Source organism: Cupressus sempervirens, chromosome 10 (assembly GCF_028749045.1).
Source record: "Cupressus sempervirens isolate cs-2001-9-10 chromosome 10, ASM2874904v1, whole genome shotgun sequence".
NCBI lineage: Eukaryota > Viridiplantae > Streptophyta > Pinopsida > Cupressales > Cupressaceae > Cupressus > Cupressus sempervirens.
Window position 1 is genome coordinate 157,563,129 of NC_143127.1, and position 13,599 is coordinate 157,576,727.

At 36.3% G+C, this 13,599-nt stretch overlaps 1 protein-coding gene across 1 annotated transcript in view; it reads left to right on the forward strand.

Annotated features, from left to right (window-relative positions):
* Positions 1–794: 794 nt before the first annotated feature.
* The window catches only part of MINE1 (homolog of bacterial MinE 1), a 51,652-nt gene continuing 38,847 nt past the window's right edge, over positions 795–13,599 (forward strand). The window contains exons 1-2 of the mRNA XM_089804820.1: positions 795–968; positions 1,067–1,178. Of these exons, the coding sequence (XP_089660946.1) occupies positions 1,089–1,178 (90 nt within the window). The 5' untranslated portion in view covers positions 795–968; positions 1,067–1,088. The remainder of the gene's footprint in view (positions 969–1,066; positions 1,179–13,599) is intronic.

Below are 13,599 nucleotides of genomic sequence, written 5' to 3' on the forward strand. Positions count from 1 at the left end.
GCTACCAGGAATAATTAGAAGTGGTCTAATCTTCTCTATGCATTCTATGCAACTTGTTTGTTTTTGGAAGCATTACTACAATGACAAAAAGAGTATAACAATTCCAAAATATTAGATTTCAAGCGTGGCATTTTGAGATATATATAGAAAACATTGTTTAATTGTATTCTTCGGGTTGCTCAAGCATTGTAATTGACTTGAATGACATATCTAATATTAGTCTAGAATATTGCCCTTGTTTATTAAAGTAAATACTGCCATTCAAGTGGCAAATATATTAAATTTTTATTTAGATTAAGCTATTGTTAAAAATTATCTATTCAATATTGCATATTATTAGTATTGTCTTTACAGCTAACATTTTTGCATTTTAATTTTTTTAATTTTTTTTGTCATTTATATATGTTTATTTCATCCTATTTATATTTCTAATTATTTTAAATTTAATTTTTTCATTACGATCATCTCAAATTAAAATTTTAAAACTAATTATTATTTTTTTTAAAAAATATTTAATATATTAAATAATTATAATAAATATATAATCAAATTATCATTTAACTTACATACAAAATCTAAACTACTAGACTAAACTACTAGACCACTATATGACACTTGTTACATATTGAACTCCGTTTATAATTATTATGAAAACCTTAAATAATCAATCTCAACTCCTTATCATAAATTTATTATTTATCCTTATAATTTAATTAGTTAACCTCCAAATTTATGTGAGGGATGATGTATCCCATCATAATAATGTAAAGAGAACTAGGGAGGGTAAAAATGAAGAAGACACAAATAGTGAACTTGATGCTGTAAGAGCGCTCACAAGAGACTCGATCCCTAACCCCAATTAGGAAAGTGTAAAATCTCATCCACTCAATAAAAACGAGCATTTTGCAGATTGTTTTTGGATGATTTTTTAAAGATTTTTGAATAATACGTCCTTGCGATAGACATGTGTATGTTTCCTACCTCCATATTGACGGGGGTTCTATGTTTTCCAAAAATATTTTGCTAATTCAGCCTCAAAAAAATTCTTATAATCTTAGTTTTTCAGACATTTTCCTGCAAATTTCAAGATGCTAGCATATCAGCCCACTTGCACTTTGGATCATCGTCATCTCAACATTACTCGACCACTTCTCAGGAATTCCGCTTTCTTTTATAAGGTAATAACTAACTATTTTTATAGTATTTTACCTAGTTCTACTTATTATTTTTTTAAGCGTTTTAAGAGAGGTAGATTTGGAAATTGAGGGTACTAGATGGAATGAATACGAGTTCATTTACTTTTTAACTGATATCTACTTTAAAATAAGAACGATTCGGTGGGTTGTCAAAATGTGGCCTGAATTTATTGCTGTGAATTTGTCTGAATTCATCAGGGTTGAGAGTGTGGATTGATTCAGAGGGTAAAATAGTGATTGCGAACTGTTTGACAAGTTGACTAGAAGAAATGTGATTAGGTGGAGTCGATTTTATTTTTCGATTATAAGAAATGGTGTCTGAAGTGCGAGCCAATTTAGAATTGTGTCAAGTGTAGGCCTATGTTTTAGTTTTAACTCGAGGTGTAGGCAGATTGTCAAGGTTGAGTTTATGATTTTTGAGCCTTTTATTGTGATTAGGAGGCACCAAAATATAAACATTATATAAGGTATATTAAAAAGAAATCCCCCTTGTGGGCTTGGTGTCGTTCTAAATAAGTTCTGCAGATAAGTAATGAACCAGCTTGGACACTTGGGACCTTCTATGAGTTTATGTTGATAGCCATGATTCCTAATATCCCTTAGACCATTTTGGCTCTTAGAATCAATTATAGCATATATCAATCCAATTCAAGTAATCCTTAATCCAAGGTTAGGTCATGGAGTAGTTGTTAACTCATTTCAGTCAAAATGACACAAAGTATTAAAATAGTGAACATTTATAGATAAACGAATTATTAAGTAATAAACATTTATTCCCAGAAATCCAAAATGATGCAAGAGCTGAAAGAGAATGATTTTTGACGTTATGTCTTGTTGGAAGGCTCAGTACACAAATTGATAAAATTAATAATTACTTATTTAGGCAGCTGTTTCAATTAATTTTTAGTTCAGATTAAACTTTTCAAACGTTATTTGTTATAATGGTTTAGGATTTCATGAACCCAATCATGATTGAATTTGTGAACATCTATTAGATCACATGCAATATCATCATATAATGGGCAGATTAGAAGGAAAATGTCTTCCCTTTATATTTCTTTTCGGTTACACAGGTTACAAGCTCATTTTCTCACTGTGCTTTTGGGAGCACCTATCAAATAATTTCAGGAAGTAGCATGTTTGAGTTGGTTCTTTTTGTGATCATTATTATCTTTTTAAAATTTATAACCTTGTATGGCTAGGATAGGTGTTGAATATTGAAACTTATGATGTATTTATGACTAAAACTAAAAGGAAAGACTGTTTCTTGAGCCACCGCCACAGGAGATCAGTTTGGTGTCTGAGACCCATCTTACAAGCAATCTGCAAGGGAACCATTTTCTCTATTTCACATTTAGCTCTTAGATTGTTCAAATCATAGAAGTATAAATCTGCAAAAAATTCACCCTTGAATGGGTGTCTTGGGGTGAATCCCTCCGACTGCTTGATGTTATGCAATGGGAAAGACCTCAAGCAGGTTGGGGGAAGTGTAACTTCGATGGCGAGTCTAAAGGAAACCCTGGCTCTTCCGGGACAGGATTCATAATCAGAGATTCAAACGGGGAGCTCATTGCATGTGGAGGCAAACGTCTTTTGGATGGAACAAATAATGTTGCGGAAGCTGAAGCGACTCTTTTAGCAATTAGAGCATCTAAAAAGTTAGGAGCCAAAAAGCTACATGTCAAAGGTGACTCCCAAATTGTAATCAAGGCCATTGTCAAAGGTGATATGAAGGCCTGGCATCTCCAGAACTACATCTCCAAAATCAATGATGAGTTGGCATACTTTGAGGATTTTAAGTTATCACACATCAAAAGGCAAGGGAAGATAGAGACTGACATCATGTCCAGCTGGGCATTAAATCTTAACTTGTTTGAAATTGTTATTGAAAATTTCCATGATGTTAGGTCGGAGGAATGCAATTATTCCAACATTTATTCTCTTACACTTTGAGCTTGCCACCATTCTCCCTCCCATTAATGTGGCGTGCAGCCGGTGGTTTTGAGGTATGTGGAATTGGTCTGCAAAAAGTTCAGTTTGTTGAATTGAAGTAAATTATGTAAGGTCCTGACAAGGGACATTACAAATGGTATCAGAGCATGTTCCTGCCATCCTAAGGGGAAGAAGCTAATTTACATGAGAAAAAGAAATAGAGAAGTTTTGAAATTAGAGGAAAAATTGAACAATTCCTAAGAAGGGGACACTAAATTCCATTCCTCGCACATCTTATACAGTGACTCTAATATTTATGGTTTACTCTATCCAACCATTACAGTCTATTAGCTTTTACATATAACACAATCACCTACTACATCATAACAAGATGATAAATTACATCTGCAACCATGGAAATTTGATAATAATAATATTTTGTCAGGTGTGGTATATGAGACAAAAAGAATAGTGATGGAGTACAAGGAGATTTAGGGAGAAAATGTGAAATATTATGTTATTCAGAATCTTAGGGTGGACCCTGAGCAAAAATAGCTGCAGGAAAATTGTGGGGAAATACTTTATTGTCCTTATGTAGATTAGAGCGGTGTTCTGTACTTGTGGAAGATAAAAATAAAAATAAACTCTTATATATGAAGGAAATACAATTGAAGTTACAAATTGTACAGAGTTAGAAATGAATAGCAGGAAAACAAAAACAAAAACAAAAACAAAGAAATAAATCCAATCAGCACTGTTGACAGTCTAGTTATCAATTAGATATGCAGGTACAAAAAAATTATATAAAAAAAGGGCAAGTACACTAAAAAATAATACACAAGATTTGAGGCAGCGGCAAACATACAATTTAAAATATGCAGCTAGCATGAATATCACATTCAGCTTTGGATTAGAAGAATTCAACCAGTGTTTAAATAAAGGAAAAGATGGAGGAGATATTATAATAGGCAATCAAGGAAGCCCTTTTACGGTTGAGGAATAATGGCATGCGACCAAACCACTATGGAAAGTGATTGAGGGGAAAATTGAGTAGATTGGCATATTAAGCCCAATATTGGACCTGCTCATTTTGGGCGTATTGGCTCTCGACAGAATCAGTGGCACATATTAGATACATCATTCAAACTATTTAAGAAATACATATCATTCCTGGTAGAAAAAAAAAGGTGTTCTGAGCGGACAGGGATAGTCCGGAATTCATACACTCCAATGCAATCATCAAAAGAGTTGGAGATAAGAATGAATAACAGAGACTGGTCACATCAAATATGTTATCATGCAAACAAACATGAAAATATGTAACATCATATACTACTGAAAGGACATATTCTGCCATCCACTTAATCAGGAAACATTGGAGACACGCCAGACATTACACCAATCTGAAGATTCTTCTAAAACATAAAAATGCACATACTTGATTACTAAATTTTATAGCTGGTTGATTTGAAGCAAACAGACTTGAAGTTCGGAATCACAAATGTCTGAAAAATAAACGCGATTATTAAGATGTGCAGTTCTAGTTTTAACTGTCTGAATGTTAACTGTCGCACTGCAATTATGAACTTCTATCCTTTCTTTTATGAGTTCTAACCAGAATTTCCATAAGAAGGAACATTAGAAGTGGAGTCAACAGTGAATAAAGGCAATATTAGGAATACATATTCCATCCTTTGCCGCCAGCGTTGAGCTAAGAACAGTGAGATCGCTATTAGCAATACACACGTGACCTCTTTATGTAGTCATAACACTGTCATAGCATTTTCTGCATTAAGTTCATTGCAAGGTGCATCCTAGTATGGAGGCATGTACTTATGAACGAAGGAATATAAGGAAATAAAATAATCACATTTGATTTGCAACTATATCAAATACAATCAGATCTATTGCATCATCATTATCACCAAGCAAAAAGGGAAGACGTTCTGATCCTAGGGCAGAACTTCATGTATCTCTGATACAGGTATGAAACATGTTGTCTATTTTAACTATACATAACCTAATAAGTGAAATATCAGATCATTCACTTTAAGTAACATCCATGCTCAAGCCAGTTATTATTTCTAAGCTAGAGAAGAAGAGTAGGATTGCAATAAGGGAGAGGCCTGTGTAAATCCAGCCAACAGGTCATTCCCAAGATAGGGTAGGGATCAGCATCCCCGAGCTCCTTGTGGACAAATCCAAGAAAGGCTTAAGGGCTTGGATCTGTAAAACCTTGAGGGAAACCTTTGAGTTTGGTGTCTAAGCAGCCTATTGCATCTCTGTATTCTCATAGGCTAGAATAATAACCACGATAGCATGGTCTTCTTAATGCACATATAGTTTATTACTAACTTACCTATAGGGTAGTCTGAAGAAAGAGAACAGAGGTGTATTCAGGGAGAGGCTAGTGTAAATGCAGCCAACAGGTCGTTCCCAAGATAGGGTAGAGATTAGCATTCCTGAGTGCCTTGTGGACACGTCCAAGAAAGGATTAAGGGTTTGGATCCATAAAACCTTGAGGGAAGCCGTTGAGTTTGGTGCCTTAGCAACCTATTTACATCCTAAGTGTTCTTCTCGACTAAGAACAATAATAAGACTAAAACAAAACAAGCATCCTGCTATTCAGGCCACCTCGTGTGGATGCTTAACACTTGCCACCGAGGCCAGGGGGGTCAAAGTTTCGCTCTTGGACTCGATATTGGATTGAATTGGAGTAATTTATCATGAATCAGATTTTCTTTGAAACTTATACATACACAAATGTACTAATGATCACTTGTGCGTGGAGGATTCCATTGAAGACGTAAATTTTGTAAATCATCTTGTTGACTCTAGCAAATTATAAAGCACTAGTCAAGAATGCATGTATTATGTGTCTACATCGTGTCTGCTTCGTGTTTTCATGCATTCATGTGTCTACTTTGCATAATCATGTACTTATGTGTTTACTTTGTACATGCTTTGTGTTTTCATGCATTATGGTGTATACTCTATAAATCCCTTATGTCTTCGTGCATCCAATTATATGCTTCATATGATGCTCTACTAGAGAAGTTATGTATACATGATTTTTGCTTGGGGACAAGCAAAATCTAAGAGGGGACAAGCAATATCCCCTTCAAAATAAGATATATATAATAAAAATCTAAATGAATAGATGAATAATAATTAAACAAAATAATAATAATATAATATTAATAACGGTATAGTTATAATTTATTATGATCATATTATAATATTGCACAATATATAAATATTAAAGGATGAGAATTAAATATTATTATATAAAATGATAAAATATAATGTTTAGATTAATAATCATAATATATACGAAGTGAAGTATATATATTATGCATTTTATAAATACTAATATTAATAATAAATAATAACATAACAACAATATTAATGTTAATAAATAAAATAATTAATTAATGAAAAGACACACCTTTTCTCATATCATGGTATATAAAGAAATATTAAATCGCCCAAAAAGGAAAGGAGGAAAGAAATGAGATATATGGAATTGGTTTGCAAAAACTTTAGTTTGAGGAATTGATGTAAGTTATGTTAGGTCTTGACAAGGGACATTACAATTATTGAGGTGTGTGCCCTCGAAACCAAAAATCATTTGCATTTTGTAGAGAATTAATAGTACAGGGGTTGTTTTGGTTTGTGCAAGATGGAAACTACATTCACACTCCAATGCCAGAAGCAACAAAACCCATTTCATGGGCATAGCAGGAAGGTTTGCTTGGACAAAATGTTTAATTTTGTTCACCATAGACCTTCTATGGTGGTCGATTGGTTATTGGGTGAGATGTTTTACCAGGTTGAAAACTGTCGTCAAACTAACATGAACATCTATTCGATGATCATGGCATGGGCATTATAGTTGGGAGAAGGAAAAGACATAGTCAGACTCATGATGGTGAATGTTACATCCCAATTTTCAACCTAATTTAAAATATAGCCGTTGAGGTTCACATGAAGTCAATTGACAGTTAAATTTGTTATAATCCTGTGAAATGGTAAGATGGTTAGTCGTGCAAAGGAGGAATCAAATAAAGTGGAGGAAGATTGGTGCAAGGGTTGCATCAATGCCATGCTAAGAGAAAGAATTTAGGGCTTTGTTCCTCGTGTCCTCAAATGAATTTTGGGTGATCCTCCTTTTCCCTTTGGTGTCTTGGTGTTTGTTCTTCTTATGTTGTTGATGTAGAGTGACAAGATAGTCCACAAGAATCTATAGGCCATTCAATTACCTGGCCACATTTTCTGGTTCATCTTCTTGTTTCTTGGATCTGAGACTTAGTTTGTGAAATTCTTTAGTATATATACTGACATCCAAGTCCTTTTCTATCTACCCATAGTTCCACCATGACAAGGTAGACTCCTTCAATTTTCCTTTTGCCAACCTGACCCTTTCACCTTTAGGGACTTCGTAGTATTCAAAGTGATTGCTTAGGGCTTCTATCCATTTAATTACTTCATCTTCATTCATGCTACCTCCATACATTGGTAACTTATCAGTAGCATGCCCATTTACTGATTTCAGGGCTTCCACAAAAGCCTTTTGATCTGCTAGAAGATCTACAACTTGTTTTGGTACTTCTTCTCCTCCATTTTCTTCTCTATTTTTATCATCTTCACAATCCTTCTCCTTATCCTTTGACTGCTTCAACTCTCCTTGTTTTGCTTCAAGCAACTCCTTCACCATTCTTTTGATGGCTTCTTGGCTCATTCCTTTTGGAGGCATGATGCTAGCCTCTACCTCTCCTTCCTCTGACATACACTATAATCAGACACCAAACAACTTTTGGCTCTGATACCAATATAATGCAGAGTGACAAGATAGTCCACAAGAGTCCTTAGTGTCTCCCTAATATGGGTATGTTCCAAGGCACCAAAAAATGGTCCTCACACCATCAACTCTACCAAAGTTGATTCACTTCTTAGCCTTTCTCCTAGGCCCTCCTTAGGGTACTTTTCCCAATTAGAGTAATATGACTTTCACTTGGGTTTTTAACCCCTACACCAATACCCCACTTCCCTAAGACCTTCTTGGGTAACTTCTTTCACTTGCAACCTAGGATCTTGTTACAAAGTCATTAGAGATGTGTGTGACTTCCTTCCATCCCTTCTATGAACCATATCTACTCCTTTTGACCCCCTTAGTAGCATTAACAAGGACCCACAACTTACTTTGTGCAAATAGGCCTAGAGGAAGACCTAAAACAATTAGCCCTCCAATCTAACTAATTTTGATCTTTCTCCCAACTTTCTGTAAGAACCCCCAAATAATCTCCAATCAAAACAATTAGCCCTCCAATCTAACCAATTCTGATCTTTCTCCCAACTTTCTGTAACAACCCCCAAATAATCTCCAATTTCTGATACCCTTTTGGGACTTGTATGAAATATCACAATTTTGGATATGGGTTTTGCCTTTGACTGGGTCAGCCAGAACTGGACTTAAATGGCTTATAAATCCTTAGCTAGTGAGGGCATGTTCAAACACGCATCAATTGGATTGATCAAGTTGAAATGACGCTTGATCCAATCTCACCAATGCTTAATGACTCCAAAATAAAAAACTTGGCACTCACTAACCTGAATAATTCTCTGCAACATCCAGTCCACTTCTTGACAGGCTTGTCACATCCTAATGCCAAATCTCGAGCATCAGGACAAAAATCAGGAATTGTTTATTTAGCATTGGAACCAAATTCATTAGGTAGTACAAAGTAACCTAACATTCCCACAAGAATCATTCAATTCCTACGGTGGAATGTCAGGGAAAAGCCATAAGTGTACGAAACCCTTGTTGTTACTGTTATTCTAGACCAGTCTACTCCTTCCAACAATTATCAAATGGATTCAAACAAAGTGCAATAGTGAGCTATTTCAAGAACCTATCTCATCATACCCATGGATCCAATGCTTCAGTCAATATCTGTCTGTACAACCGTAGGAAATAGCAGAAAAACAATAGGAAACTTCAATTGATGTATTTGGAATTAAGTTTCTTTTTATTTTCCATATTAGCATTCGTACTTCTAAGATTGAGGAGTTGCATATTATAAGGTCCCAGGAAAACATGCCATAAATCATCGTAGTTGCATGAGTCAGTTGGGTTTCTTAAATTGATATTAGAGCTCGCTTTCAAAGTGTTTGGCGAAGTGTCAAACATGTGAATTGTGAAGAAAATTGGTGTTGGTCAAAGGATATAACTGGTCAGGGTTTAATAGAGGCATTGTTGTATGTGTATAGAGTTTGGCACATTATATGTGCTTCTTTGAGAGAGGAAACTCCAAATAAAAGTGTCATTTGCAAACTATAAATGAGTTATCTAATCAGCATTAAGTGCCACCTTTGTGCCTTTCCAACTGCCAATTGATCTTTTGTGAGATTTCAGACAACCCAAGGCTTCTGGCATGATAATAAACAAGAAGGGGGATAAGGGGTCATCTTGTGTGATGCCCTTAGTGCTTTCAAAGCATCCTTGGGGGCTTTAGAACAGAGAATCTTGGTGTGTTTATGCATAACTCAATCCACTCAACCTATGTAGGATCGAAGCCCATTCTCTGTAGTACTGCAATTAAGGAGCAATTGACCTCATCATATGCTCTTTTTATATCTAATTTGACCAACATTCTGTTAGCTCGGGCTTGTTGGATGGAGTGAATGGTTTCATGAGCAACAATAACACCTTCAAAGATTGACTGTTTGGGGCAAACCCACTCTATTCCACTGAGATAACCGAATGCAAGATGGTTTTAAGTCTGTTTGCAATGACTTTAGAGACAATCTTATTGATTGTGTTGCACAATGCAATTGGTCTAAAGTCCTCAAAGGATTGAGTCTCTTTTTTCTTTGATATTAAAGCAATAAAGGTGTTGTTCAGGTCCTTAAGAATGATGCCACTGAGTCTTGATTACTCCACCCCCTCCCAGATGTCGTAGGCAAAACTGGTCCACATTTTTTGAAAGAAAATAATAGGAAAGCCATATGGCCTTGGGGCTTTGTCCCCTCCCATGTTAAACAAAGTTGATTTAACCTCCCCTTGTGTGACCTTGTCTGTCAAGATTCTGTTTTGAGCCTCACTAACATAGGGTGTAATGAGAATAAGAATACCTTCAGGATCTTGGAAGTTAGCAGCATCAACGTTGAAACATTCTTTGAAGAAGCTTTTACCTTCTCTATTGATTGCCCCCCATTTCTGTAAGAAAGTTGCCAGCCGCCTCCTTAATTGAGTAAATGTTATTGATGGAGCGTTTGGCTTAAGTGGGTTGTGAATTTTTTTGTGTGTTTCTATCCCCTTCTTGTGGCCAAGCGTCCAGGGACTTTTGTCTCCAAAAGGTTTCTTCCTTTTGCAGGACCTCAGAGTATTCTTCTTTTAGCACATTCTCAGTGTCAAAGTCAACACATGTCATACCTTGATTATTTTGGCACTAAGATTGTCATGTCCCCAATTTTTGGTGACAGTTCGATTTAATTAATTTAATTAATCTGGTTGTCCAAGGACGACTAATTAATTATTTTAATTAAATGAATAAATATTTAAAAGATAACTTTATATTTAATAAAGTGACTTGGATTATAAAAATATTTAATAAAGTCACTTAAGAGATAAGATCGAAAATGTTCTAGAAGTCTCTGGAGAAGATGGAGAGAAAAGAATAAATAGGCACCCCGGGGCTCCATTCGAATAGGCAGTTGATTATCTCTCTTTGATTTTTCAGATTGTGATTCAATCACTGGTGCATTGTGGAACCTAGGGTTTTCGCAATTGTCACAGTTGGCCATTGAGAACAATAACTCTCAATTGGTGCGCAATTTTGAGGGTGTGAAATATCATCTGAATTATTGCAGATTGGAGGTGACATTCAGTCATTTCATCAGGGCAATAATCTGTGGCTTAAGGCCAATTTTGTGGTTCTTGCATCACTGTTCATTGTTGGATCAGCGAGAGTGGTATTAATCACCATTTTTCAGCCAGCATTTCCGTATATTGTTAAGGCCGAAGTTTGGGCCGATCAGCAAAGATCAGGTTATAGAAGATATTCCGTATAGAAGACTTTGCACAAGACTAGCAGACAAATATTTGAGACCCTATCCAGACCATCAGCGTCCATTCCAAAGTCAGTTAATTCCACAGAGGGATTTGTGGGACAGAGGACAATATACAGTTTGCATAATCGAATGCGCTATCACTTATTTGGAGAAGGGAAAAATTACATGGAACGAGGACTGTATTGAGAATCAACCTGCTAAGACCAGGAAGGAGAGCCGGGTACAAAATGATCAAGCCGACAAGATAAATACCCGTCTGCTACGCGATTTGCCGCAAGTCATTTCTCTGGGCGCACAAGTTGATAGTCGAAACTATTAACGACTTGTGTAAATGTTTCCCAAGGTTTTAGCGGGAACAACGGGTCCCTGTTATATCGCTTAGTCTTCTTTAATCAAGCCAGGAGGACACAGTTATAGACAGCGAAATAAATTAGGGATCATTTTGATCCAGTTTCAAGGAAGGTAATTTGGGCAAACAAATCATTGAGTAAACCATCTGTATTAGTCTGTGGAAGAGATATACAGAGATCGGGATCAAGTCTTGGCAATTGCAGTTCGTTTTGCATTCAACGACTCAGTTAATAAGCCTGAGCAGCACCCGTATCGGTTCAGAACCCGGTTGGATCGACACTCCAAATTGAAGAAGTTGTGCATGGGCTCGACTAGAGGGTGGTGGGTTGGTGGCATCAGTTTCTACGTTTCTAACTAGATATGGAGGACTTTGAACAGACTCGGCAAATTTCATGGAGGCGGCAATTTGAGGTTTTGATATTGTTCCAATTCAGTCCAGATTTGTGACATGGTGACCATAGCACGATATTTGAATTTGACTTTAGTGATTCCGGAGCTTGATAAGAGATCATTTTGGGCTGATCCCAGTGAATTTGGTGATATATCTGATGTGAAACACTTCATTACATCTTTGAGAGATGAAGTGCGCATTGTAAAGAGGCTCCCAAAGAAGTTTAATCGGAAGGCGCAAAGCAAACAATTTGTGATGCCACCTGTAAGCTGGTCAAGTCACAAGTACTTGAAACAGGTTCTACCTTTGTTTCGCAAATATAAGGTCATCCATTTCAACAAGACAGATGCACGTTTGGCAAACTGTTTGATGAAATAACAAACTCTTGAAGTGATTAAGATTTTGGTGCTTAAAGAGTCAATAACCTGTCGGGGATATTTCAGTAGTATCAGAGCGTGTTTGCAAATTATTTGACAAATTGCCATAGTACAATATTGGGATTTAGTGACCTTTATAGCTAGGGTCATTTCAAAGATCATTGAGTAAATTTTCAATTCTCAATTTTTCTGAAAAAATATTTTTGAAGATGATTACCATTTCTTTAGTTGTTCCTTTAAGAACTGCAATTTTTTTAAAAAAATAAAAGCTTTGTTACCTTCCCATTGAGGTGATGTGTGCCACCAATTTTGAATCAATTCCTTGAAGCCTTCAGAGTGAAGCCACATCTTTTCAAATTTAAACAAGCATCCGTTAGGGGTAACTCCCTCCATAATGCAGAGACTTATAGGGAAGTGGCCAAAGCCTGTAATTGGTAGAATGTTTGCAGAGAGATCCCAAGGGAGGTTTGCCGAGTTCCCTTTTGTGAAAAACCTGTCCAACTTTTCCACAATGTTTGAAAAGCCACGCCTTCTAGTAGTCCATGTAAAGTCCCCTAATTGGAGCGAGATTTCAGCCAAGTTGTGAGTGACAAAGTCCTGAAAGTTACTTTGCTCTGAACTTTCCCTCCCCAAATCACCCAATTTATTTGTCAGGTGAAGAATACAGTTGATGTTCCCTCCAATGATGAAGAAATTGTCTTGGTGTTAGAGGAGAGTATTAGAGATTTGTTTCCATAGGTCCAGGAGGCTGCCTTTACTAGTGGAGCCATACACATTTATAAGACAAAACCTCCATTTAATTGTTTAGAAGCTACATGAGCCAATTGCCAAGAGTCCCCTGAAGCTATTACATTGATGTCAATAACATCTGGGTTCCAAAGCAGGCCCAATCCCCTTGAGGCACCTTGCGCATCAACAAAGGAATTGTTTCAATGACAAAATTGTTTGCTAAAACCTAATACATCTTGTCCAATGAGCTTAGATTCTTGTAAGAGGAAAATTTCAGGCCTTGTTTGATCAATACAACACTTGATCAAGTGCACTTTGTCAGGGGCATTGCAACCCTTGACATTCCACAAGAGGAGTGATACTCCTTTCCCAATCTCAATTTGGTTTGCCCCACAACACAAGCTGCATCTTCCAGCCTGGTTGAAAGGTTTTTCCTTCCTCTCTTCATTTTTTTGCCACCTTTGCATTTAACTTTCTTATAGGAAGTTTGGCTGATGTACCTTTTTCTTTGAAGACCCACAAGTGCATCAAAGCCTAAGGTGTTCTCTCC